Source organism: Gymnogyps californianus, chromosome 19 (assembly GCF_018139145.2).
Source record: "Gymnogyps californianus isolate 813 chromosome 19, ASM1813914v2, whole genome shotgun sequence".
Classification (NCBI taxonomy): Eukaryota; Metazoa; Chordata; class Aves; order Accipitriformes; family Cathartidae; genus Gymnogyps; species Gymnogyps californianus.
In genome coordinates, this window is record NC_059489.1 from 4,919,585 (window position 1) to 4,946,748 (window position 27,164).

General features: G+C 42.9%; 1 protein-coding gene across 3 annotated transcripts in view; it reads right to left on the reverse strand.

Moving 5' to 3' along the window:
* RAB11FIP4 (RAB11 family interacting protein 4) overlaps positions 1–27,164 on the reverse strand; it is a 129,004-nt gene extending 101,840 nt beyond the window's left edge. The window contains exon 1 of one of the 3 annotated variants that reach the window (XM_050908537.1): positions 26,999–27,164. In XM_050908537.1, coding sequence (XP_050764494.1) covers positions 26,999–27,142 — 144 coding nt within the window. In that variant the 5' untranslated portion in view covers positions 27,143–27,164. The remainder of the gene's footprint in view (positions 1–26,998) is intronic. The other 2 variants (XM_050908536.1, XM_050908538.1) reach the window with 2 other exon arrangements.

Here is a 27,164-nt window from a genome sequence, read left to right on the forward strand (position 1 = left end):
AGAGGTCAATCTTCATGCCAAAGTAACAGAAGGTAACATTCGTACAAAGGGAAGAAATATAGAAGGTAATGTTTGTGTCCTTGTTACTATCAATTTTATGGAATGTGGGTGAACAAAGGACTCGGGAAGATGCATAGCAAGTGCTGAGCTCAAGGGAAGCTGCAGAGTTTTACTCTGAAAGCCTTCCACCAAAGAACCTCAGCCTAAAGCTGCACAAAACCAAAGGCTCATTGTAGGTGTGCTCGCTGGGGAGGATGCCATGGGATGGGAACTAAGTGCTTCCCACCTCACCAGTGCCTTCGGTGTCAGCAGAGGAAAACGGCCAAACCTCCTATGGGTTAACAGATCCCCACCAAGCCTTGACTGCCCTGCTGGGGGGCACTATAGCCAACAGGTCACATTCCAGGGACAGTTGTGAGTCCTGAGACACAGTGAGACGCAAACAGCCAGGACAGATGCACAGTAACACAAGTGTAACCCTGCACAGGCCAGCTGTGGTGTGGGGCCAAAGCGCAAAGAAGTGAATAGGAACCTTTCCATTGACCCGAATACCTTCTGGTCAGTGTGCAGGATCAGCAGCAAGGATAAGCCAATTAATAGCAAGCCCTTTTCACCCTTGGTCAAGCTTCTCACAAGCAGCAGCACTCAGCAGGAGAACTGAGACTTACCAAGGGATTTGGCAGAGATCAGCAGCTTTATGGAACTCTGCCAGAAGTTTTGCCATGTGTCAGGAAGAAGCTGCAAACTGCAGACTCACTTTTTCAGCGTCACACTCCTGAAAAACTGCTTCTCTGTTCACGATGTTCTGTTGTTTCTCTTGGCACTGGAAAAAAATTTCCCTATAACATGGGATACTCCGTTTCTAGGACTTTTCCTTCCTCCACTAGCTCTCTAAGTAAATTTTACGTTCTTGTACACTTGACCTTTCAGAGTAAGCTCTAGCCTTTCTCATCTGGTTTTCAAGCATTTTCCTGTGCCTGTATTCCAGAATCAATTACTCAGCTGATTCAAACAGGAAAGCCTACACTTGCTCCAAAAGACACTTGCTATGTGGGCTATTAATATCTTACTGGACATATAATATAGATGTAGATTTAGTGGTAATACAGCATGCTGAATTAAAGCCATGCAGACCAAAGCCTTAAGAGCATCTGCGAATCAGGAGCAGGAAATAGCCTTTCAAGGTTTCTCGTCCTGGCCATTCAAACCTAACACAGCACCTCTAAGATGTGGTCTGATGGTTCATTTTATGCTTGGATACACTACATATTGACAGCAAAGGGAATCTTTGGCAACCACAGCTAGATCCGAGTCACAGGCTAGTGCCTCAGACAGACTAGACAATCTGTCACTCCTTGAATAAATTATCTGCGCAGAAAAGAATATAATATGATGCTATTCTCAAAAAATCACTCTCTTCCTGTTGTCCTTTCATGGTAGTTTAAGCTGCATACACTGACTGCTCATCTGTGGGAGTTTGCAAACATAGCTGAGGCATTTACTGCCCCAGGGTCTTCCTTCTTTATCATTCAAAACCACAGCAACACCAGCAACTTCTTTCAGAAGAGACAAGAAGCATCACTGAAGTCTATAATGCCAGGAAGCTGCTCCTGGAGGGAAGGTGAGACTCTGAAACTTTAAGAGCAAAGGGATGGGAAATAAAAGTGGGAAGGGGAGAGGTATTTCTCTTCCTAAAAGACACAGCAACACAAAGTGCAGTCAGATCTCATCTGCACTCGCGCTGCCTCTGTCTGTGTCAAGCAAGCGTCCATACAGCAGGGTGCTCCAAGCTTCTTGAATCTGTGACACTGGAAAAATATCTCCAGAGAATAAGAGTTTTCTGTACAATTCCTGATGTGTTTTTCTCTAGTCCCTGCTGAACTTAACAACAATCTCTGTCATTTACAGAAACAGTGTTGTCCTCACTGAAGCAAAACTCTCAACCTGGCAAGGATGGAAAAAATCTGCTCCTTGTCTAAAAGGCCATGGTTTAGCCCGGGTAGGAGCTGCTGGCCCTGCTCCAGAGTGAGCATAACTGGTATAAAGGGAATTCTGCCTGAATAAAGGGCTGCAGACTGAACTCCTAGGGAAAGCCAACTCAGACTGTTTGAGTACGTTAAAGGAGGTCAAATGTTAAGTAAATACTCAATTAAGGAAGGAGGGCAAGTAATTAGTAAGGCTAATTCAGTGCTGAAATGGTCTGGATGGTGCACACATACACACTCATCCCAGCACCTCCTTCCATACAAAATAAGTCTCAGTTCTTGAAAGAGCAGCTCAGCTTTCAGCAGACCTATGTTAAATTACCAACTCTGCCACAGACTCAGTGTTTTCATCATGGACAGGTCATTAGTTTTGTTGCATGTCCACTCCCCAAACCCCCGGGACAGTGAAAATAAGTACATACTGACTGAGATGCTTAGAAATTACAGCAATGAATCCAAATCTGTGTGCATACATAGGTTTGTATACATTAAAGTAAGTACTTGCGGCAATTACAGCACTCCAAGAACTTCTAAGAGGTCAAGCAAATGCTTCCCTGTCCCTAGATCTATTCTTAAAACAGGTCCTGTGCAAAGAAGTCTCATTACTGAAAAATAAAATATTATTCCACTTCAGGCACTGGAACAATACTACAGTGGGTAGCTGGCGTGTATCATGGACATATGAAAAGAAGCAAATGCCTTATGCAGTGTTATGTAAAATCCATTAGAAACACCAAGCCTGGCTGGTTTAAACCTATTTGGCCTGTACTCTCATCTACTGCAACACAGCTCTCACAACCGACATGCAGAGGTGGAGAGATTCTAAAAATAATGTCCCTGCATGACACTAGTGCAGGGAAAGGGAGAGAGGGATGAGGAAGAAAATGTTTCTGTGGCCTGGCTGACAGATTGGGCAGCAGCTCACAGCGCCCAAGGAACGCTTGGTTCCAGTCGTGCTCTCTTAGCAACCCTGCACTCCCCAATGTCTCGGTGGCAGACCATTTATGGAAACTTAACATGGCCCAAATACATATATAAGACATGCAAGAAGGGATTTTTTCAGTCTGAGGACAGGCCAGAAATTGTCACGAATCAGCCAAAAGAGAGCTCTGACACAAGAGAAAATCTAGTTGTCAGTGAACTGATGTAGGACATCACTCTGACGCTAAGTCAAATACACATAGCTGCTAATTCAGTAACAGGAATCTAGTCTCCAGCCTGTTTAGATAGAGGTCTCTTATATGAGCTGTAAAATTGGATTTTAAAAAAATAACAATTAAAAAAACCAACACACTCACATGTTGCCCTCTGCTTCCCCAGAACAAACCACTCTGGGGAAACCAGTGCAAAATTATATTTGTGTGTGTAAGCTTTCCGCCTCTGCTGGACTGTTATCCCAGGGCTCAGATTTGAATCACAGGGTCCTGTCACAAGTTTATAGCATGCTGGGAGAAATATTGTTCTTCCCCCCTTCCCAATCCCATTCTCATTTAACAACAGCATATTCCAATTCTTGCACAATTGGTGCTGCATAAGTGAAAAAGGCTTCCCGTAAAGTACTAGGAAAAGTGATGAAAGCAATGTAATTGGTCTATGTAGATTAATGGTCCCAGGACATACAGCACATTTTATACTAAGTCACAGAGCTAAGTTTATACAGTACCTGGGAACAATTTGCAAGCAGACGTAACACCCAGATTTCATCTAACACTTTCAACTACCTTGTATTTTATCACTGACATTGACTTCAGGTTACTTCTGAGAGATGGGCAGATATGGCGAGAGCAGGAGATTAGGCATGAGATACCACTGAAGCTGGCACAGATGCACCGCATCCCAAATCCTGCCCTTGCAAACTGAGTGTGTCCTGATGGAGCAGAAAACAGAGAGAAGTCTGGCTAGATGTGCAGATCTCCTCCAGCCACCCACTAGAGTAAGACCTGAAACAACAGCAACACTTTCAACACTGTGTGCAATTATATCAGATGCAACATTTAACACTTGGCTAGTTAGGATAAGAGCAAGCAACAACAACAAATTTTACTTCCTTCCCTATAATCAAAGGTTTTCTCAGACCTCTTGTGTTATTTTTCACTAGTGAAAGCATTCAGAGTTATGCTGGAGTAATAGAGGACAGACAGCCTGTAGCTCTTATATAATTATCAGCTGTCGTCTCATCTGAAAGACAAGCTAGAAAGGCTCCTGCTGCGTCAGATGTACAATTAACTTGTTCTTCTCTAGCAAGGGCACTGCATGAGTGAAATGGTTTGGAGGCTCTTCTTTCCCCCACCAAAAACATGACAAAGCTGTGCTCTCAGTTCAAACCTCAGAATGGCTCTAACTGTTTTTACCTTAGTCTCAGGTCTTCAATATTACTGTCATTGATTTGTATGGAAAATCACTTGTTATCCTATAGCCTTGGACTATGGTTAGGGCTGCAGCTCTAAGTATCCTGCTCTGCGGATGGCATTTACACACACTTCAACCTAGGACATGGGTAGACTGTGCAGGGTAAACTGCACTGTGCTTCTCCTGATACACAATATGTGGATGGTCCACTCGGATTCACAGGTCTCTGCAGTACTCCATTCACAAGAAAACATGTTCAAACACACACAGAAGCTTCAAATCATGCATTCAGAAATGCTGGCATTATACAATTTGGTTTAATTTCATCTCACCATGGCACACAATAAACATAATTTGACTGAAATCATATAGCAGACACTATCTCTGCTCTTGCAGCTGATCAGATCTGTGCTGTCATTTCACAGGCTCCTGAAAAGTCCCTGTGGGCTTTGATCTCACTGAGTGCTCAACAGTGGCTCTCCAGAGTATCACACTGCATGGCAGATTAATGCCCCATACTTATCCAAAACATTAGACCAACATCCACAGGCAGCATCTGGACTGTCCAGTGCAAGCTATGTGCTCTGTATATGGGCTCAGCACTGATGTGGATTTTGCCCTTTACAGCTTTTGGAAATAAGACGGGGAAGCGGAGGCACAGGATATTGCACACTCATGGCCTGTTTGGAGCAAATAGTTAAGGGTGAAGTGTAAGATCCCGAGGAGAATGGAATATTCAGAAAGTCAGGTGGCAGCAATAAAACATCACACTTCACATTACTATTGAACAGAACAATTTATCAGATACTCTCAGTAAATTGTAATACTGGTTCCACTTCTCCACCCAGAAATAAACTTGTGTTACATACCAATTGCTGAGCAGGTATGTATCTACAGCCAGTGCAGCCCAGTGACAAAGCTACCATATATCAACTACTTCTGGTCTTCAAAAGGACAAAATTTACACACTAGACAATGTCAAGATAAAGCACTGATTAAATAAAAGAGAAAGTCACTCCAAATTCTGCTTAGCATTTTCCACTTCGCTTCATAAAGAGAATGGGCCAAACTCAGGACTGCCAAAAGAAGAAAGGAAATATGCCAAAGAAATCACCACCTAGCACATAGCATACAGCCAGCAAGTTCAAATTCTGACAGCAGAATAAAGGCAGCAGCAAATCCTATGCAAATAACTGACTAATAAAGATCTGGAATGAGGGAAAAGACTTTAAGCATGGGCCACTGAAGTTGAGCACAAACAAGGATCAGTGACACTAAAATCACGGAACTAATGTAAAATATTTACTCTCAGAAGCGGAAAAAAATGACACATAGAGCTTAAAAGTGCTGTATATTTCTAAAGCACTGGACTGCAGCCTGAATACTGGGTGAGCAAGAGCAGACCATACCTGTCTGTCGCTGTCCCTTAACCAGATGTTACTGCTCCCACTCATCCACCAGAAGAGCTGATCACACCAGTGCTCCCACTCTCCATCGCAGTGCAGAGAAGCATATTATGATTTTTAAGCCTAGAAGTCTGTGGACAGCCAGTGAGCTGCAACGTGCACAGAAAAGCTCTTCCAGAAGTGATGTTAGTATGGCAGTTCATCAGCCTTCCACCCCTGGCACTGGAGTCCAAATTCCATGTTTAGTAGGGTGTGTGTGGAGTTCACAAAGAATGGGAGGAAGCGCTCTGGGCATACCTGGGAAGATGTTCGCTGGAGCTGCTCTCCTTTGGCTCTGCTACTTTCATACATAGCCAGAAAAGCAAGAGTGTGAATGAAGTGAAGCTCTGGACCCACAGTTAGAGAGGAGGTAGACCAGGATGTGACCAAAATTATACTGATAACTAAAGGTTTCCAAAGGATGGCTGACACACACTGCTTTCTCCTGCGCAGGGCTGTGGGGCTGGAGCCAGCTGCTCTCTGCCTGACCAGGAATCTCCCTCTTTTTGTGCACAGGAGACAGGAGCTCTCAGCTGGGCTGGCATCCACCCCTTTGACTGTCTCCTGTGCACAGAAAGAGGGAAATTCCTGGTCAGGCAGAGAGCTTGGGCAGTTTTTCCACAATGGCTATTCATACCTGTATCTCTAAGAAGCAAGATAGAGACCTGTAAATATTTAAAATAGTATTTATTAATCACTTCCTTGTTTCTTCTGTATAAATGTTACATAACTGCTTTGGGAATAGGGCTCCTGAGTTTTAAGCACAAACTGGTGCAGCTCCTTTTACTCTAATAGAACCATTACAGGCCCTATTCCAATCTCAGAGTGGCATCAATCAGAATTTCATTAAAGCTCAGTTACACCAATGCTAGAGTAATGGAGAACAGAGCTAGACCCTTGAAGTGTCCTTCAGTCTAAGCGAATAAATATCCTAAACAGAATTTGCTCATCCAGTAACATGCAAAGAGAAATTCTGAATTTTTCCAGGTGGTTTTCCACGAGGTCACTAAAGCTTCTGTTTTCTTTTGTTCATGTTCCAGTGTTTTCAAGAGTGTCAGAGGACAGACAGGTTCTCCCTGTTGTTACCTCTTTTATGCCAATAAAAAACAGAAAATGAAGCTTCTGGGATTTTCAGCAGTAAAGACCAAAGACAGTCAGTCTAAGATGAAACATCTTTGCTTTTGTTTGAAAAGATCAGTGAAATCTTACCACAAGGACAAAGACACTGAAAAGATTTTTAAAAGCGTTCAGTTTGCATTTAAAAGTTTTAATTCAGAGCTCACAGCCATTTTGGTCCAGGTTTGGCTGAGCCCTGTTCAGGCAAAATTGTGAATCTTGCATACAATCAGAACTGTATCTTCCTTCACCGCCACAGACACATCTACTCGTTCTGTAAAGATGCAGACTTGAGCTAGGAGTAAGTTTTTGTTCCTCCTGAGCAAGAAATTAAAGCAGGAACAAGAAGATCTGCATTTAAGCAGTCAGTAGAGGTTACAAATCACAGTCATCATTGGTAAGAAAAAGTGAACACTGCAGAAAGACATCTACAATAAATGCAGTGGTCGCATGTGTGTTCAGCCACTGCTCATTAGTCTTTTGCATTTAGTACTGCAGAGAAATCTGCTGATACCCTTTGAGACAGTATTTCCATCCTTCTGCGTTCACTACAACTCATCCATTAGCATGTCTGCTGAGTGCCCTTTAGCTGACTTGAAAGTGTCAGGACTGATTGTTTGCTGCGTCTGTCCCACAATTTTAAAATCCAAGTCAATTTTAAACATACTGAACAGACACCAGGAAAGGTACCTTATTCTCTTCCACTCTACCCCAATGATTCTGAGGCTTATTAATTTTCTTTGTACCTATTTTTAGCTCTGTTTAACCACCATGGCCCTTAGTAAAGGATGCTCTTCTAAATACATGGCTGATCCTTTTCCCCTCCTCTTCAAGGTACTTCTAGCAAATAAGTTAGACTCTGATCTGGCCATCCTCTGTGGACACAAGGAGCCCTCTTAAAGTCAGTGGAGCTCCACAAAGGTGCAAAACGATGCAATGTTTTGCAATTTCATTGTTATTTCCATTTGTTTGAGGAAATTTCCTACTGGCCACCTCAATAGACAAGTAGACTTGTCAAGCATTCAGAGAGGAGCCCATGCAGAACACGCCAGCACTCAGGTACATCTAAACTTCACCACCTGACTTACACGTACCGATGGACCAGATTGTGTCATACTCAGCCACATTCATACATGCTCAATCTTTCCATGGAAAGCAAACACGAACCTAACCCCAAACCGCAGTGTAGGATATGGTCTTACTCCACATAATGGTTGGGTTTGCTCTCTTTGGCATGAGCAACATACTCATAAAGAGCAACAGGGAAGACTGTGGCAGATGACCACACCATCTTTTTCTAACATTACAGGCTGGTTTCCAGGCAATTGGTCAAGCTCTGTTCACGAACACTCAGACCAGACAGTGAAATGGAAAAGCAACTTTACGTCCACTTCAGCAACATACGTTCAGTATTTTTTATAACTGGAGAAAATGAGATGCCACGTCTGAGGCTCTAGCTTCCGACAACATCCCATCTTTGATTTAGGAAGAAGATGGGATGGGGAAAATGCATGTAAGAAAAAGCTATTTAAAGGCAGCAAGAGTCATGAGAGTTACAGGTAATTTGGCCAATTTCCTGCTAGATACAGATATGACACTTTCACATAACATGCTGTTGTGCTGACTGATGCATCACTGCAACAAACTGTCAAAATATGTTGATAGACCTTCACGTAGTGAATAGGAACCTGTTTATTTTATTGTTAATCCTCCTACTGTAATTCAGCTTGATGGAATTGCCTATGTCCTTTTGTTCCCAATGCACAGATTATCCAACATGCAGATACGTCCCAGTTCCAGGATGCTGTCTAGCTGGTGGAGGTGTTTTTTCAGGTCTGGATAAACAAAGCTGTTCATACTTTTGAACTCCAGGGTCTGAGCTCCCTCTGAAATCCCACAGAAGACAGGAACTTCACTAAGAGTTTCTAACCTACGCTACCTAGTAAAGATTGAAGGGCAGAAAGGTGTATGACAACAGTCACTGGAAAGACTGCTGTCTCTGCAAGAAAGACAGAACATAAATCCTGCCAAGGGCCTCAAAGTAGGGCTATAGGTAGCAGAAGAAAAAGAAGAGACCAACACAGAAATAGAAAACAGACAGGAGAGGAAACAAAACATGAAGGAAAAGATCAGCAACATATTTAGCATGTGCTTTTCCCTAAGTGTGTGAACAGTTGCACATACACCAGTAAGATTGCTCAGTGCGTTAGGTCTCTGCCCTTAAAGTCTGCAAGACTTTACTACAAAAGTAGTGCACGCAATCTGTATACTTGGGTGAGCCAGCGGAGAATTTCCTGCATATATTTTCCTTTTTCTCAGTTATTTTGATTAACCTGATTGCACTTCACTGCAAAGAGCAGAGCTCTCAGGAAACCAGGAAGTATATATGAAGCTCATCTTAGGTGTGATGTATTCAAGCACCTTTTCTGCACCTGGGTTATTTTAAAAGGTCAGATATAATTGCAAACTGTAGATGGAGGGTACCTGTATCAAAAATCTTCTCTTACATTTTTATTTTGTGGCATATGTATGTGAGCTTCCTTACTGCTCTCTGTGATTCAGGTGGATCTCAGAGATCCTCAATAAAACTATAGAGCCATTTATTTTTCCAAATAAAAAGATGATTCCTATCTTTCACTTGAATTTATTTAATTTAAATATTTTAATGTTTTATGCCAAACAAGAGGAGTCAACGGCTTGAGTCACAGTGGCTAGCATTGGGCTGTTGGCAACTAGAGCCCCCAGTTTAATCAGAAATCACTGCCAAGGAACAGACAGCGTTTGTTTCCAGACCAAGTAGGTTGTCAGAATATTTTGTGTTATCATTTAGTCTGACAGCATTATCTCAAAGTGTTGACTCAGACCTGCCTTGAAGATATACTTTGGAACATCTTGATCAGTGAGCTAATTTCCTTTCCAGCCCTGCTCTGCTATTAAGAATCTCACCTTGCAGGAATGCTGAGCAGTTTAGCCCCAATTCAGCACAACCGCAGAGTGTGTGCTTCAAAGGAAGAAGCATGCTTGCAGGGTGTTCCTACCTATTCCCAACTGCCCAACAGGCCAGTTTTCTGAAACAGGCCACAAATAGTCCTGTTGAAGTCAGGGACATATATGCATACAGCCAAACATGCGCTTAAGTGCCAGTTCAAAATTTTTCAGGTTCAAATCCTCTGTCTGTCAACACAAGTTTCTGGTTCTCCATTTTCTGTTTTCTAGCCTTATTCCCTTAGAGTTCTCTCTCAAAGAGGTAGCCCTTGGCTCATCTGGAATATTATGCTATAGCTTGGGAAGACTGATTTAATAATATCTCAGCATTCCCAACAGGTGTCTAGCCTAGCTTTAAATGTCAAAAATTTTACAACTGCTCTCAGCAGCTTCTTCCGCTGCTTAGCTCTCCTTACAGATAATAAAACAGAATCAAACAATAAATTAACCTCCTTTCTGGAAAAATCCTGTAGCAGTGAATGGAAATGATAGATTTCTACTCTGCTTGTAGAATTTAATAATGAAATGTACTTTTGCTGTGGAATTCTATAGCATGGTTAAAACCTTAGAAAGCTGTCAGTTTTTACATCCCTTGTGCTTTCAGATTAATTTCCAGAGAACCCTGTTAAAATGGATGCCCCGAATCATATGGGACTTCTTGAGGGGAAAAAAATAAGGCTTAAGTTCAACAAATCACGGCTATATGCATTCAACTTCAACCTTTTATTCAGCTCCATTCCTGTTCAACAGAAACCATCAATGCTTTTATCTTCATACACCTAGACCCTACTAACATCACTGGGATCTGAGCACATACCTAAGTGCTTGGCACAACTGAAGCCTATGTTTTTTCCTCTCATTCATTGCCTTTATCAATGGTATAAACTCTGCCACACATATCAGGCTATCCATCAGTGTCTGACTAAACTTATGTAGAGGAGGAGCAGTTGTGCAGGCTGTACTGGACTTCCTTGCAACAATGCTGTTGTTAAAAAGATCTTCCCCTGCCTTTTAGAAACCTAACACCTTGGGTTTTTTTGCTTTTTCTTTGTATTGACAGATTTTCAGCACACGTAACAGAGCTTCTTATCAAGCTTGTCAGCATCATGAACTCTGGAACTGCAGCACCGTAGTATCAGTGAAACATCAGAAGCTCCTGGTTGCACATGGATCATCAGCTCAGCTGTCATAACAAATGTGTTTCTTATTTTTCCCCACTTTAGGAAGTGTTGACCATCAGCAGCATTCCTGGAGCTGGCCATATACAAAGTTGCCGTGGCAGGCTAATGCATGTTACACCTAAACCAGACATATTCCAGATCAGCCCGGTCACCTCCTCAACTTTATCATCAGCTATGATTCAGTCTTGGCACATGCAAGGCAGTGAAAGGCTGTACCAAGGAGAACTCTGCTGAGGTGCTGTATAGACCCTTTTTGATTAAAGATTTTCACAGCGCTGCCAAATCGTTTTTTCTAATCCAGCTACCTTGAACTCAGATTTTCAAACTAATTCCACAGAGAGCTTTGGCAAGAAATCTCTATTGCAAGCAAAAATATCAAACTTAAAACATTTCACAGCCATGTTGTAGGCTATTCTTAACTTGGGTAACTTTGCACCAGCATCTTTATTTCCCTTCCCCACTACTATTGTGAATAGTATTTAAAAAGGTAACAAATTAGGAATTATTACAGCATGCTGAGTCACTCAACAGAGCCCAGGAAAGTCTGAAGCATTTCTTGACTGCTTCCTGCACGAGCATGGGCTCCACCGTGCAAATCAATGTCGTGACTCTCACTGATACAGGTTTTTACCACCTCAAAGCTTGTATCTGATCATTAGAACCCAGGGGAGCTGTCTTCTTTGGCATGAGCTTAGTTGGTAAGTGTTCCACTAAATGCTTCTTGTTACTGCACAGATTTCAGGATTGGGGAACCACCTTGCAATTGATCAGAATCAAAGATCATCTCTTTTGCAAGAAAGCAAAAAAATGTCAGCAGGAGACAGTTTCTCCAGAAACAACATGGAGAACATAATAAACTTATTGTTTATTATTTGCCCTGTGTTTGTGCCAAGAGGTTCTAGAGTACAGTCCACCCCAGGCTGTACAAACACACAACAAAGTTCCTCTCACCCTGAAGAACCCATAACCCAACTCGTATACAGGAACACTATACCCAAGAGGAGACAAAATCCCGAGTTTATTGGGTTTCTCAGGAGTCATGTGCAATTTTGGGTATGCTGAACAATACATTTAAGAGAACTGAGTTTCAGGATTGCTGAGCATTTTACCTTAAAAGCAAAATGGAGCCTGGTGCTGCCTCTCTGCCTACAGGGCTGGGGTGAGTAATTGCTCCCAGATTCTTCTGCAAGCCACTGAGAGATTTCAAATCCCCTTCTGTGACACCTGTGCAACTCCATTTGATAACTACAAATAGTGCTAAAAGGACAACATGCTCTGAGCATTAATACAGCACAATAAAACTCGTCTTCTAGAGCCACCAGTTAGTGTATTGCACTGCTGCATTCCTATTAGCAACAGCAAAGAGGAAAAAAAGGAGGGATCAGAGCAGCACTGCTATCTACCACTCCAAGACACTCTTTTGTAACATTTCCTGAGTGAGAGCCAATGCTGTAGGAATCTAAGCCTTTGTTTTAGATCTCCTACCATGTGGCAGACCCTGAATATTCATTACCTATTAAAAGCTTTGAAAGTGTAAATTCATCCCACAATCAAGCGAACTGATATTCACACAGCTGAGTCACACTCATTTACAGCCTGTGACCTAAATTTATTAATCCAGCACCAAAAAAAAAAAAAAAAAAAAGGTCTTTTTTATTTCGGTAATATTAGTTGAACAAAGGTGAATATTTTAAAATTGTATGTGGTGTTTCTTTCAAGCAGTGGCTGACACACAGCTCAGCACTGTGCTAAGCCTGCCTTCCTTGCTGGTCCCAAGAAGTGGTGCAGATATTGTTTATGTTATCTGGCATGTAGCGACCCATTTAACGGAGACTTCACAAAATCTTCATGGGAATCACATCAGCTCTTTAACAAGAGTCTCTGAAGTGCCAAGCAGCAAATATCATGGAAACCTCACCTAAAGGGAACAATAACTCCCTCATTAATAACAGAAAGCACAACAGCCAGTTCTGACAGTGGGGAAAATTGTTCTGTTGAGAACAATGTGTTATTGGATCTAGCACCTCCTGAGTCTTTTCCTAGGGCCAAGGTAAAATTTTGATAAACCTCTGCTGTACTTGGGAAATAAAAATCCCGTTTTCAAAAATGACTGGAGCTTTTCGGAGTCACTGACTTTCAGCAGAGTTAGAGAAGCATCAAATACAGTTTGGGGGTTTACATTTAAAATGCCATCAAAATTTAATCTTTTGATAGCTTCTCCTTTCCTCCCCATCTGATAGCCTATGACATTCCCTGAGTTCATCACTGATATCATAAATAGCCCCACTAGCTCCTGAAGGAAGAATGAGTTTTTGAAAGGTTAGTTAAAGTTCAGTCCTGTGCTGAAATTGCCATCACAATCTAATTACAGTGTGCACTGAGCACACACTTTGACTCTTAAAATCAATTTCCATTCCAGGCTGGCAGTTTACTCCTAGAAATCAGTTCTTGCATGTGGGTATTAAGATATACCCACTTACATATTCAAACGGTGTAAACACTGAGATCCTGTTTCACAGCCTCGTGCATTTCACCTGTATTTCCTTTGTATTCATTCACTGCTGTCCATCTGTTTGCAATCTATCTGTTTGAAGAGAATATCCTTCTTCCCCCTTCCCTCTGGGATCCTTCTGGCCAATTCATTTAGAGAAACCACAGGTTGGTGTTGATGATGGCACACAATCAGCATTATTGACAGCAGGTTCACCAAAATTAAGCAGGCATAATGACTAACAGACTGATTGTAAAATGGGTGAGTTTCTATCAGTAGCAAGAGTGGGAGAGAAAATACAGGAAAGAAAGAGAAATTAAAGTTGAAATGGTATTTGGTTAATTAGAGAAACACCTTCTGTGACTGGCACACCTGCTATTCAGTGAATGACACAAGCTCCTAAACCACCATGAGTTTTAAAGTAATTATACAGTGTGAAAAGGGAAACAAAGGTACCAGTGTACCAGCTCAATGAGGTCAGATCACACAGGCATCTTCAAAGGACTCTGAGAACACCCTTCTGGAGTCTCACTTCTTCACACAAAATCCCCCAAATAAAATGCCAGTTCTGCATCTTTGCCTCTGCAGAAGGGGCTCCAGTGGAATGCTCAGCTTGGTGTCCTTGTGGGCTCAGGAACCGTCTCTGGTGAAGCCAACAACAGTGAATGCAAGTGTCCCTTCAGCTATCCTGTGCTATACAGAAGTCTGGAATATGAACCTGATTCTCATATCTCATCACAGAACAAAGTAAAAGAGGGGGGGGAAATCAAACCCAACATTTCACAGCTGTTATGCATGGCAGCCCTTCCTCCTGTAAAAAAGGTATTTGAAATGTGTCTCTTCACACTTCTTCCCCAAAATAGAGACACTAGCAACTTCTTGCTATGAGAGGAGAGTCTACACTCCTACTCTCTTCACCCTGTACTGTAAATCCAGGGAATCAGTGCTACAGAATAGTGCAACGTCTACAAAATGCAAGCAATAGCAAGCACTGAATTAGGAGAAGTGCCATGGAACAGAACGTATTGGTAAAGAGCCGCTGCAGCAGCCAACTGCAATAAACCCAAAGGTAATTTATAGCCACATTATTCTACCAACTCAATCAAGCAAGCTTTTCACCTTAAATGTTGTGTAAATCATTTGTGTTTATAACCACTTAAAGCAACTCCTCCAAAGCTCCATTCCCTTCCAAACAGCTAATTTGCTGTAACATAGCTAGAGCTAACTGACCACCATCATTTAAACCGGAGCCACTCACCAAAAAGCACAAGCAATGATGCGTCCAAAACTGAAGCTGTCCCTGAAGAAGGAAGGAATAAACTGGGAGAATAACATAGAGAGGGCAGAACATCATGCATTACTTCAAATAGTCTCCAGCAAAAACCAGCACCCAGACAGAGCTGTGATGCTGTGGAATGACAGTGGTGATCACAGTCCGTTCATGATGTGTCCCTTGAGGCATCATTGATTCTCATGCATTAAATATCCCTGCTGCACGTTGCCCTCCTCCTCCTCATACCATTCTGTGGCCCCAGGCAGCAGACTGAGAGCAGCAATTTGGCCCAGCATGTGCCAATGCACAGAATATTCAGTGCCCACCCCAAAGGAACAGCTGATACAGAAGATTACCAACCTCTACCAGCTGCTCCACCCGCTCAGGGAGCAACATGGTTCATTCACGCCGAGCACAAGCCAAAAGTACCAAGAGGATGCTTCCACACACCAGGATTGTCAAGTTTCTGAAAATTTATTTAGAATGCTATGGGGGAAATAAAACTATTGCTGTGAAAAGAAATGTAGTTCACAATAGTCATACCAGGTTTACAAGAAAAATACAGTAAGAGAAATCACATGGGCCTACGTACAAAGAAAAGGCAATCTGTGCCTTGTACTTCTAGCAAAATGAAAGTAGTTTGTGAACATTTTACCTTTTCCTGAGGTTACCTGGGTGACTACCTAAATTAAGAAACAAATGACCTGCATCTGCCAACATTCGCACCAGGACAGTAACTTGACTTATGCCAAATTCACTGTACATAGCAAAATATCTTTTCGTCCATTGGAAAGACATCATGAGCTTGGTTAGAGCCAAAGCTTCCAATCTGACTGACCGATATCCAGAAATCCTCTAGATTACCAGTAGAGTCATCTCGCAAAGTGACTACTAGGACAGTTGTGAGGTGGTAGATTATTGATAAAGATAGTAACCTGTTACCCCCAAAGTAGCACTGGCAGTTATAAACATATTCACCTCCAAATTTAGACTTTCCCAAAAGATAGTTGTCAACAGCAGACTGTTCAATTTCATTCTCTAAACAAGACACATTGGACTGTCTGATTGGGAGCAAATATCACAGCACTTTCTAGTAAATGCATCCAACTGTGCAGAAGAGCTTGCATTTGGCAAAGGGCACGCAATTCCCAGGCGAGAAGGCAAGAAGGCAAGGTGCAGTTTTCCTCAGTGGAAACTTCCATGCCTTGTAATTGCTCAGGGAGCAGAGCAAACCTGACATTATCAAAGCTCCTTTGAAGATGCGTCCCAAAACACTCCTCAATTCTTTATTTTCAAACAATCCCAAAGAGAACTGAGGAATGAAACATACAATTCACTCTTCACACTGGAGGCTAAAATTCACAAGTTTCACCAATGTCTGGCTGCAGTAAATGAAGTCAGACTTCATTTGCTCAAGACCGGGGAATGATCAGGCAACTGTGATCACAAGCTGTGAAAACCAATAGCCAAAGAAACAAATACTCATGAGCCAAAATCCTATGTTCTCTTCTACCACCCTTTAAAGCTGTTCCTGCTTCCTGGACAAACTCACTGATTTTCTTTTTCTAAAGATTACGTTCTTCTAGTTTCTTACACAACTTGGCATTATCCGTGGTTTTGCTTTACCTATTGCTTTATTTTCCTCACAGCTCTAGATAACTGCAAGCTGAACATAACTCCAATTAGGCAGAGGAGAGATGTACTGAATAGCATATTTTCTCTTCCTCCTACATCCACAAAGTCTCTGCACTTGCTCGACACTTGCTAAATAATTGATTTTTCAGCTTTCTTGCCAAGTAAGGAAATCAAAACCATTTTTTCTTTTTCATGTTTCTCAGAAGAAAACAGAAAAAAATGCTCCAAAACATAAGATTTTGCTCAACACAAAACATTTTCACTTGTTGTTTGCCAAATATTTCCATTTTAATTTTTAATAAAAAGCTAGCTTCAAATGCAAACAATCAAGATGATATACTTTTAAAAAAACCCAAAGGTGAAGTTAATTACATTCCTACTTTTTTAAGGCAAAAATAATTTGCCAAACTCATCTGAAGCTTTAGGAATTTTTTTGTGTCACTCTTCACACACAAACCAGACTCAAGGTCTATATGTCACTTGCCAAAAGAAGAGAGGAAGAAAACATCAGCTTCAGCTAAGACACTGCTATACTGTTCTGTATTGCTGAGATGCTGACACACTCCAAATGAGCCAACACTTTGAGTTTCTCAGCACTGAATAAATGCATAATTAATTGTCCACATCCTACCATAACAATTTTATGTTTTCAACAGATATGTCTGTTGTCAAATATGTGTGAAAACAGGAGGGAACACACAGGTTTGAAGTGAGTTGCCAACCTCTACAGAGTATGCCTGTGGCAGAGTTAGGATACTCTCATTTGGAACAGCTTAGTCTACAACGTTTTTTCATTATGAAAATGGATTACCTGATGGAAAAAATCCCGAAGACACCCATTCAGAAAAGGAGAAACACTATTCAACATTGCAGTTCTTTTTAGACCAAAGCAAGCACGCCGCTTCAGAGCACTCTCATCAATGCGTTATCTTTAGCTCTCCCAGCAGCATTAGGTTCCCCAAATAAAATCAGTAGGCCAGTATAGTAGTTCTTCAGCACTGTTTTCCCCTGAGATTCCCCTCTAACAACAAATGCAAAACGCTTTTCCTTCTGTTCTACAAAGCTATCCAAGCTGCTGACTCTGCTAACAAACATTAATTTACTGCACCATGAGAACATCCGTATTTACTTAAAGTTGCTGTGCACACACCTGAAGAACAGTTAAGTTCAGGATCCAATTGTTATTACACACATGCCTTAGACTCAATCCTCAAATCAATGCCCTCGCTCTGTACGGCACTTCAATCAGCCTCTGAAGTTGAGGGTCCTATCTCAAAGTTGCTGCTCAGGGCTGTCCCTCCACTCGCTGAGCACAGATCTCCTGTGGACAGAATCAGTCTCTCGAATTAGCACTCTTTGCTCAGGCACAACTGGACCTGGTGGTGCATGGATCCAGAAGAAAGCACAAGGTTATATAGCCATTGTTATGGAGGCTGCATAAAGCCTGAAATAGTACTGTATAAAAATTACACTCCCATGAAATACATTTTTATGTGATACAAGACAGCTTTGCTCCCATTCCAACACATCTGCTCTCATGACCCTCACAGTTCAAATAGGCTGGCCCGGCAGCCAACACAAGGCCATCCCAGCTTGACAAGGCTGCCAGCTAGCTCATGGCCACATTACATGCCCAGATGCATCACTGAACACAACAGCTGCCATGTTGGCCAACCAACCCAGCAAGTGAACCAGGGCGCTCAAGAGCAAAATGTTCTTAAAACCTGAATGAAAGCGGCCACAACACCTAGACAGGGTGACTACAGGCTCCCATCTTCTCCAAGCTGGATGCAAAGGGGGTCTGTTCCATACCACTGGCCACAAGCTAGTGCTTGGTCTGTTGCACGATGAATATCAAAACCAAATAAAGAACCAGCAAGAGAAACAGCAACAGAACTAGTCTTTACTACAAGGCTGCAAATCCTATGATCAATCCTTATTCCCTTACAACACACAATGGTCACACTGCTGAATGCAATGGGACCAGGATTCCTTGGGTCAAAATGCCAAACCTGCTCTCACTGATGCTGCTTGTAGTCCCAGTGAGAAAGAACAGCAGAATCTCTCTTTTACTACATCCCTTTTCCTTTCATTAGCACCCCGCATCCCTAGAAGCCTTCCACGGCTGCCTTTAGCCGTCTTCCCAGCAGACTCTATTGTATTTTGACACAATACCACACCAATCCAGCACACAAGAGACTCCTGCAACGAAATTCTTCTAATAAGAGTCCTACAGCTTTCTACTGTTCCCAATAGCTAACAACACCAAGAAGGGTGGCCTTAGCACCGTTACCGGATGATTCTGTACTACTTTATGGTGACGGAATATACTATTGCACAGGGACAAAAGGGTAAGTGCCAACAACTACAAATGGTCTCTGTGTTGACATCTCTGTGGCATTTCACTTTCTGAATTGCTATTAGCTACTGTATCCTAACATATACATCATATGGTTTAATTGAGTAAAATATGTTCAACTGATTGTATAGTCACTTGCTACAAAAACAGTGAAATCACCAATACTTTAGGACAGTTTCTCAAATCTATTAATACCATGCAAACATATGGACAAAGCTGTATCTGCACATTTGTTTGGGTTTTTTATCATAACAACAGAAGTGTCATTGGAAAAGAATACCCCATGTTCCAAAAGCCATCTGGATCCTGTTGGGGACGGTCAGTTCATCAGGAGGTGACAGAACAACACCAGAATGTCTTCACTGTCCCACTGCAAATCTTCACAATAAACCAGGCACTGAGGACGTCCAGAATGACCCACACATAGGGAAAAATGTGAAGCATGCTTTATCAGCAAATTTGCAGCAGGTGTACCAGAAATGTGCCCCAGTTCGGAACATCACAAAACACTGCCACAGGCTGAAGATCCCCTATAGGGAAGGGCTCCTTGCAAGCTTCCTATCCAAGGACTGCTTGCAGGAGTGCTGTACCATGACCCTGCTTCTCTGTTGGAGGCCAGTGTGACAGAGCCTGCTGTGGGGCAGCAGAGAATGGCTCTATTCTCTGAAGAGCAGCCCTGAACCGAGAGGGGGGAAAAAAAGAAGTTTGACAATGCAGGTGTACGTGTGATGTTATGGAACGCTTGAGAAGACACATATTTGAGCATCAAAATGTAGATAATTTTAAAACTGACACCACTCTAGAGGAAGAAAGTGGTTTGGTTGACACCCCTCATTCCACCAGGCCAACAGCCTCTCCACTCCAGAACAGACAATTCCAGTACCTTTCCTTCTAATTTCAGGAAACCTAACAGAGAAAAGTCTCTACCATTTCTAAGCTTTTCACCTGACCCCCTAAAACCATAACACTATACTCAAACTAAATCATCAAAGCAGCTTTAAAATCTGAAGAGTACATTGTAATTTTTCCAGGTCCCTGCCCTGTGCATTGACCCTGTCTCCCTTGCAGTATTTTGACCCCACAGTTCACTCCTGTCACTCACTCTGGGGCCGAACATACTGCAGACCTGAAGTGGTCGCAAGGCTTAGGAAGGAGCCCTACTATTTTTAGTTTGAACTGCACACAAAATGTGAAAACAGTATTCACAGTTCTATGGAAATCCTTGCATTCTCTCCAAGTGAGGCCTTTCAATTATATCTTCAGTAAAAAGGAACTGAGATGTATTATACAGTGCTTTGTTTACACTCACACTGCTGTTGTAAAACCATATGTCATAGTAGTAGTGATTGTGTCTGACGCTCTCTTTTAGCATTCATGTACTTAATCACACCCTGCACTGAGTGAACTATGTTCAGTGCATGGATGGGTATTTATTCAGCAGCCTATGCAAGTATCTAGGTCTGAGATCACGTGTGTCTCCCGAAATACTGCATATTTTAAGAACTGTTAGAACTTCATCTCTAGCTCTTGAGCAGACAGTCTGATTCAAAAATCAAATCAGGGATGTTTGTGAATATTAGCATTAAAATCAGATAAAATTAATAGGAAACAATATTGTCAACTACACAGAGAATAAAAACAATCACATTTACTTATCTAAACATTATAAGGCAATTGATTTTTTCCCACTTTGTTGCTATAAAAGCACTGCTGCCGAGCACAAGTCAATTGTGCTAAATTGTAGGTAACAATGCAATTTAAAAACCAAGAAAAATTCTGTATTGGGGATCACCCCCACAAATACTATATGGCAGTGGCTTGTTCCCCCTCCAAGACTTACCCTCCCTTGCAGCAATTTTGTATAAGTCACTTTTCAAAGCTTAATCATATTAGAGGAATAAAATCAGTACGTGCTAGAAATCTGAAATCCTCCCTAGGATTTGCAAGAGCAAATTTCTGGAGAACATGCAGCCATGTCACAGATGAAGAATACCAATTTTACAACTTAACAGCATGGATTGAATCAGGCATGGAGAGGGGGGAAGAGGGAGAAAAATTTACATAGAAAATATCTGGTCTTGCTAGGCAGCTGAATGTTTTAACTTCACCAGTTACATATGTTACCTTCCATACTGTACACAAAAGATGCAGTACTGTCTTCTGTGCTTGATCCATATGCTAACTCTTTTCTTTACTTTTGCATTTAATGATAAGACAACACAATATCACTGTACCTGTGCTAAATGCAAACACTGAGGTAGTTATAAAACACAGTCATTTAAATATCAAGAATAGCTATCAAAATTGTTTGCCTTTCCTTTCGGCATTAAGAACTTACTAGTTCAGATCACTGACTTGTATTGCAAAACACAGCAACAATCAATTCTTAACTATACATATAACCCCCTCAGAGCTCTTACCTTTGAAATGCAAACATATTACATAATGAATTAAACTCATGAGTGCACAGCAAACCTAGAGCTTCTCTCTTCATAACAGTGCTTCAGAAAACGTTTGATTAACAGTAAGTACCAAGCTTGCTTTATGTCAGCTGTTTAGAAATACATGCTTAGTTTCAGGATATACCAAGAGGCTATTTTAAACATGTTCACTGCTAGTTTATATTGAATTAGGAAGGCTACAGTGACTGTACCTTGACTAATCCATAAACTAAGTACTCCACTGTGCCGTATCAGAACTGCATTTTTTCCAAGTCACCTAAAATGATATGAAATAGCTGGGTCATTAGCAAATATAGTTTTAAGGAGTCTAAATGTGTGGCAGCCTTGCTGTTACCTAGAGAACACTATCACATAGGAGTGTTCTTTGTATCCTCGTTACATCTAGTCAAATATTTTATTTTCTCTTTCAATAATTATTTCCAGGAAAAGCAGAGAAGAAAGAAGTCATAACTCCTTTCTGCCTCCGTTATGAGAATGGCAGTATCGCTTAGTAACACCCTAATACTTTTCTTTCAATGTCTCAGTGCCAAAGTCTCTTCTTCTCATGGCTGCAGGTGGGCCCAGAGCATACTGCACATTGTCAAGAACGTATGAACTAGTCTCTGTCATCATGCATATTGATGTAAATTTGCAGTGATTCTATTAATTTCTGGGTGCAACTCTGAACTGCAACACTACGGCTAGGAGCCTGAAATTCACCCAGACCATTCAGAAAGACTCCATGTTGTCATGCAGTGAAATTACACTCCTGCTCTTTACGGGGCAAGCTTGTTATGGAGTGGTTACAATAGAAGGGCTGTGTTTAGAGCATGACTCCATCAGGTGTCCCTGGGAGACATCTGAGAGCAAGTCAAAATGGAGCATCAGGACTGTCATTAAACTCAGCCAGCAGCCACAATCTACTACCTGGGCAGCACTTGAGGTTGATGCCTTTAATTTCAGCCCAGAATGGGGATATTCATCAAATGGAAACAACTAAAATTAGCAACAAACATCTCCCTATTTCAATAGTTTCTTTTGGCCAGAAAGTTTCATTTGTTCACGTGAAATATGTGAACTTGTTTTCAGCTACTTCCGTTCTACACCACTAGTAAACCATTGACTTCAAGTGAATTACTGTCCACTCACAAGAATAATTGATATTGGCCAAGAGATTTTATTAGCTGCTCAAGTTCCCTCTCAGGTGTGACACTGCTTCAAGTTGATGAGCATCTGTTGATCTTACCATGACAAAGATTACTGTGTCAGCACCTGTATGGTTTGCACACTTCCAAAAGGTGATTATGTATCTCAAAAAGAAGTCATCAACATGTTCAGCGTGTTTCACTTGTTGCTGAAAACTGAATGTAGAGTTTAAATAGAATCTGGCATAATGAAACATCAACTGGCACTATCCTGAAATACACATTCACACAATCCACTGCCAGAACTGGGGCTTGCTGAACATGTCACTCACAATGCTCCTAGACACTCGGCTGCTAGCGCAACTATCTTCCCAGTGAAAGGGAACCAGATGGTGAGCAACTCTTGGCATTTTTCAATGTTATGTGAAGTGTTTCTTCAGCTAGTGAGTACATGCCATCCAGTCAAGTCGCTTTGGAAACAGCCCTTCACGTCTGTCTTCAGATTTCTCCACAAACGGCAAACAGACCATTCAACAGGAAAGCAAGGCCTAAGCCTGCTATTTTTAAGCACCGAACCAAGAGTCTCAGCTAGGAGTTTCTGTTGTCAGTGGAGATAAAGAACCACCTCTGAAGGATTTATTTCATCCTTGGGTCCTGTTACACCCTGTGAGTGTTCAACTGCTCATCAATGACCATGGAGGAAGACTAATTTAGACAACTCAGTTAAATGCCTACAGTCAGATGGGATGAACAGAGGCCAAAATGCCAAACTGCTTAAAAGCCTAAGTTCCAACAACTATTTCTATGGGCAAGCAGTGCTTGACAGCTAGCCTGGTCTGCTGTTAATTCAGGCACCACAGCAGGAATTTAGAGACATGATTCTGCTCCTGGCTCTGCCAAATTAACGTGGCCAAGTCATTTCTTCCTCTAGTTGAACCCCATGCCTTGTAGGGCTGTCGTGGTTTAACCCCAGCTGGCAACTAAGCACCACACAGCCACTCGCTCGCTCCCCACCCCCCCTGGTGGGATGGGGGAGAGAATCGGAAGAGTAAAAGTGAGAAAACTTGTGGGTTGAGATAAAGACAGTTTAATAGGTAAAGCAAAAGCCGCGCACGCGAGCAAAGCAAAACAAGGAATTCATTCACCACGTCCCATCGGCAGGCAGGTGTTCAGCCATCTCCAGGAAAGAAAAATTAACTCTACCCCAGCCAAAACCAGCACAAAGGCAAAGCAAAAGTTTGCAAGCAAACTTGCTAGAAGTGCTTCCACAGCCAAAACACCTTACCTAAACAGCTGCTCTGAGGCAATCGGTATTCTGCTGCAGTGGACTCTCAATGACTGCATGGCAAGAAGAGGCTTTCAGTGTGTGTGGGAGAGGTAGAATGGAATGAGGTACAGTAGCGATGGTGCAGTCTTAAATAAGAAAAGCATCAAGCTATTAGAAGCAGAGGCCTCAAAAGCCCACTAAAAGTAAAATAGTAAAAAAGTTAATCAGAAATGTTAAAGTTTCTTATTTTGACTGTGCAGGTAAGAACTGTTTTGCTTGAACACAAAGCTGCTGCCTTGCTGCAACATTTTGCCTTGGGGCAGTTTTCAGAGAGCTGTTATCTTTCAGGAATGATAAATTTCAGCATGTTGACTACACGTGTGCACATACACACACAAAGAAGAAAGAAAAAGGAAATGGAAGGAAAAAGAAAAAACAGAAAAGGCTAAATGCCCTACACAGTCCAAGCCACAAGCCCTACTGAAGTTAGTATTAAGAATTTATAGACTCCAAACTTTGGATGGCGGTGGCTCTGAGGAGGTAGAGAAGAGGTGGAGAGCTGTGTTTATCAGGTTGGCACAACTGAAGGGACAGATACTCTCTCATTTCATAAACATGACCCAGGGCTACTGTTGGTAAGAGTCAGAATTATTCAGGCCACAATGCTACAAAATAGGATCCTTCCTGTGGCCAGATGAATTACGTAAACATAAGGAGCAAATAACTTACACGAGGGCAAACCAATCTTTCACTGATGCCAATGGAAAGATTTCTTTTGAATGTAAAGGGAGCTGAGGTGGATCAGGCCCAAGAAGTGTAGCATGTTCAAATGCATAATTAATTTTCAATTACAGTAAATACGTTCTAATATGTTAAAGGGAACTGCTTTCTAGCAGTGTTTCCTCAGTTTAATTTCATGAGATGCATTCCCGCACAGAGCTTATTAGGTTCCTGCAGATGCAAGGTTGAAAGCACTGTGCTATATGGGAGAATAGATTCTCACCGTCTCCAAACGTCAACTCTGATTCATCACACATAAAGTTCATTTTTAACAAGACTTAAAACCAGACTAGCTCACCTACAGTGGCTGTTCCACAGTAAATCTGCACTTGGAAAATTGATTCTGTATTTCCCTAGCAAGCCTCTTTTGGTGATTTACAAATCCCATTTACTCAGCTGACACATGCTCCTTTGAAGTCAAGGGACTGCTAGCCAATGACTACAATAGACACAGCGAAGCAAACCAGAACAAGTTGTATTATAACCCTGATAGATATATAGATAAGACTTCTCTGTCCCAGTCTTGCAAATATCTTATCGAACACTGCCAGTTACAACTGAACAAAATACACAGGATGCATTTCTCATCACTGGTAATCTCTCCCGTGCCTGCCCAGTAAGCCAGCCCATCCTGAAACCTAGATACTACTACTAACAAGTGGTACTTTTCTACTGCCGTCACTGTTGAGATCTCCAGTTTTCTCCTCCTTTCCATTCCATTTAAATATTTTCCAACTAATATACTCCAATTCACTCTAAGCTTATGAGATTACCACCTGAATCCTCTGCATCTTACAGAACCTGTTCCCCTCTCACAACCTTAGAGACTTCATAAGGATTGTTATGATCATCAATGCCATCCTGCTGCAAAACAGCCGGTGGAATTTGACCAGTCTTCCTCGGTGCTGCAAGAGAAAGCCACTGATTGCCCCCAAATAAATGCAGTGGTGCAAAAAGCAATTCTGATGCAGTGTATGTGGTGGTAAGGATTTGAAAATACTTCTATTCGTTTCTATAAAATTATACAGCTTACCAAGAGACAAATAAAACCAGAAATCAATAAAACTCTCTACTATTACTCATTTCTCCTCCTTATTTTGCTGGTTAAAACAAGAAACTCCATCTTCTCATTAAGAAAATGTTTAACAGACCTGTGACTATCTGCAAGCAATAAGCCTTCTGTCTCCTGGTCTTCTGATTTCATTCACAAGCTGTGTTTCATTACCAGCGGTAAGCCAAAAATAAGTAATTTGCTCCAACAATTACTGTGAATTCACTCTGGTTTTGCTGCCTCTTTGGCATCCCTTTATAAACTACCATTTTATTGGCTCCTCACATTAATTTGGTTTATTGTACTTTAAAAGGTTGACTGATACTGGTTTTCTGAATCCTGTCCTAGGCTCAACTCCACTCCCCCTCCCCGGCACCCAAAACTGCTGGGGCATATTGTGAAGCATCAAACAGTTAAGTGCAATATCTTGAGAGTTCTCCTAGGGAAAGCAAGCATGTCTTGCTGGTTAATTTTGTTGGAGCTGCAGCCCTTGACTGCATCACTTAAGGGAACAGTTTCAAACCAAATGCATGTCATTACCCTCATAGACACTGGCCTGAATCCCACTCTCATTTACACTGATGTCATGGATTTACAGTGGTCCCACTGACGCAACTGCTCCAGCGAGACCAGTGGCGCGACTCCAGATTTACGCTGTGTCACTGAAGGGCTGGATGGAGCCCTCGCTTCCAACCGATCACCGGGAGGTTTTAGGGTGCACCTGGGCTGGTGCTTCCCTGACCGTTCAGACACTGCTGCGCTTCACCTGCCCGCGGGCAGGCCGGGCAGTGCCGGCTCTGCACTGATGGCCCGGCTGCGGCTCCCGCAGCCCGGGGCTTTGCTCCCAATGCCCCACGGACCCTGGTACCCCGGTGAGGACGCAGCTCAGCCAGGACGGAGAAAACCCATGCTGTCACCAGAATAAATACACCTCCCCGAAAGGCACAGCGACCCCCGAGCACTCCCGGCACCGGGACAGCCCGGGGGAGGGGACTGGAGAGGGACCGGTCCCTCCACCTCAGGGGACAGGGAGCCAGGTCAGCCCGGGGGTCTGGGCCGCCCTGAGGGAGGGGGGAGGCTCCGGGACTCCCTGAGGGAAGGAGGGATCTGGGCTCTCTTTGGGGAGTACGCTGCGGGAAAGGGGGAGGGCGACTGGGTGGCCCTGAGGGAAGGGGGCTCCAGGCCGCCACGGGGAGGGCTCTGGGACCCCCTGAGGGACGGGGGGAGTCCAAGCCGCCCTGAGAGGAGAGGGTCTCGGCTGCCCTGAGGGGCGGAGTCGGGGGCTCCCTAAGGGACGGGAGGAATCCGGGCCGCGATGAGGGAAGGTGGGTGATAAGGGGGGTCCGGGTGGTCCTGGCGGGGTCTGGCCAGGCAGAGCCGTGGCCCGCTCCCCGCATAGCGGGAGCAGCAGGTGAAAGTTGCGCGGCTGCCGGGGCAGCGGGCCGGGCCAGGCCGGGCGTGGGGGCCGGGCGGGACCGGGGGTCGCCCCACTCACCTCATCCCCTTGGCCGAACTGCAGCCCCAGGGCGACGAAGTGCTCCACCCGGATGAAGCCGTCCGCATCCTCGTCGCACACGTCGAAAACCTCCTTGAGCTTCCGCAGGAACCGCAGCAGGCTCGCCGGCTCCATCGCGGGCATTAGCTGGAGGCCGGCGGCACGG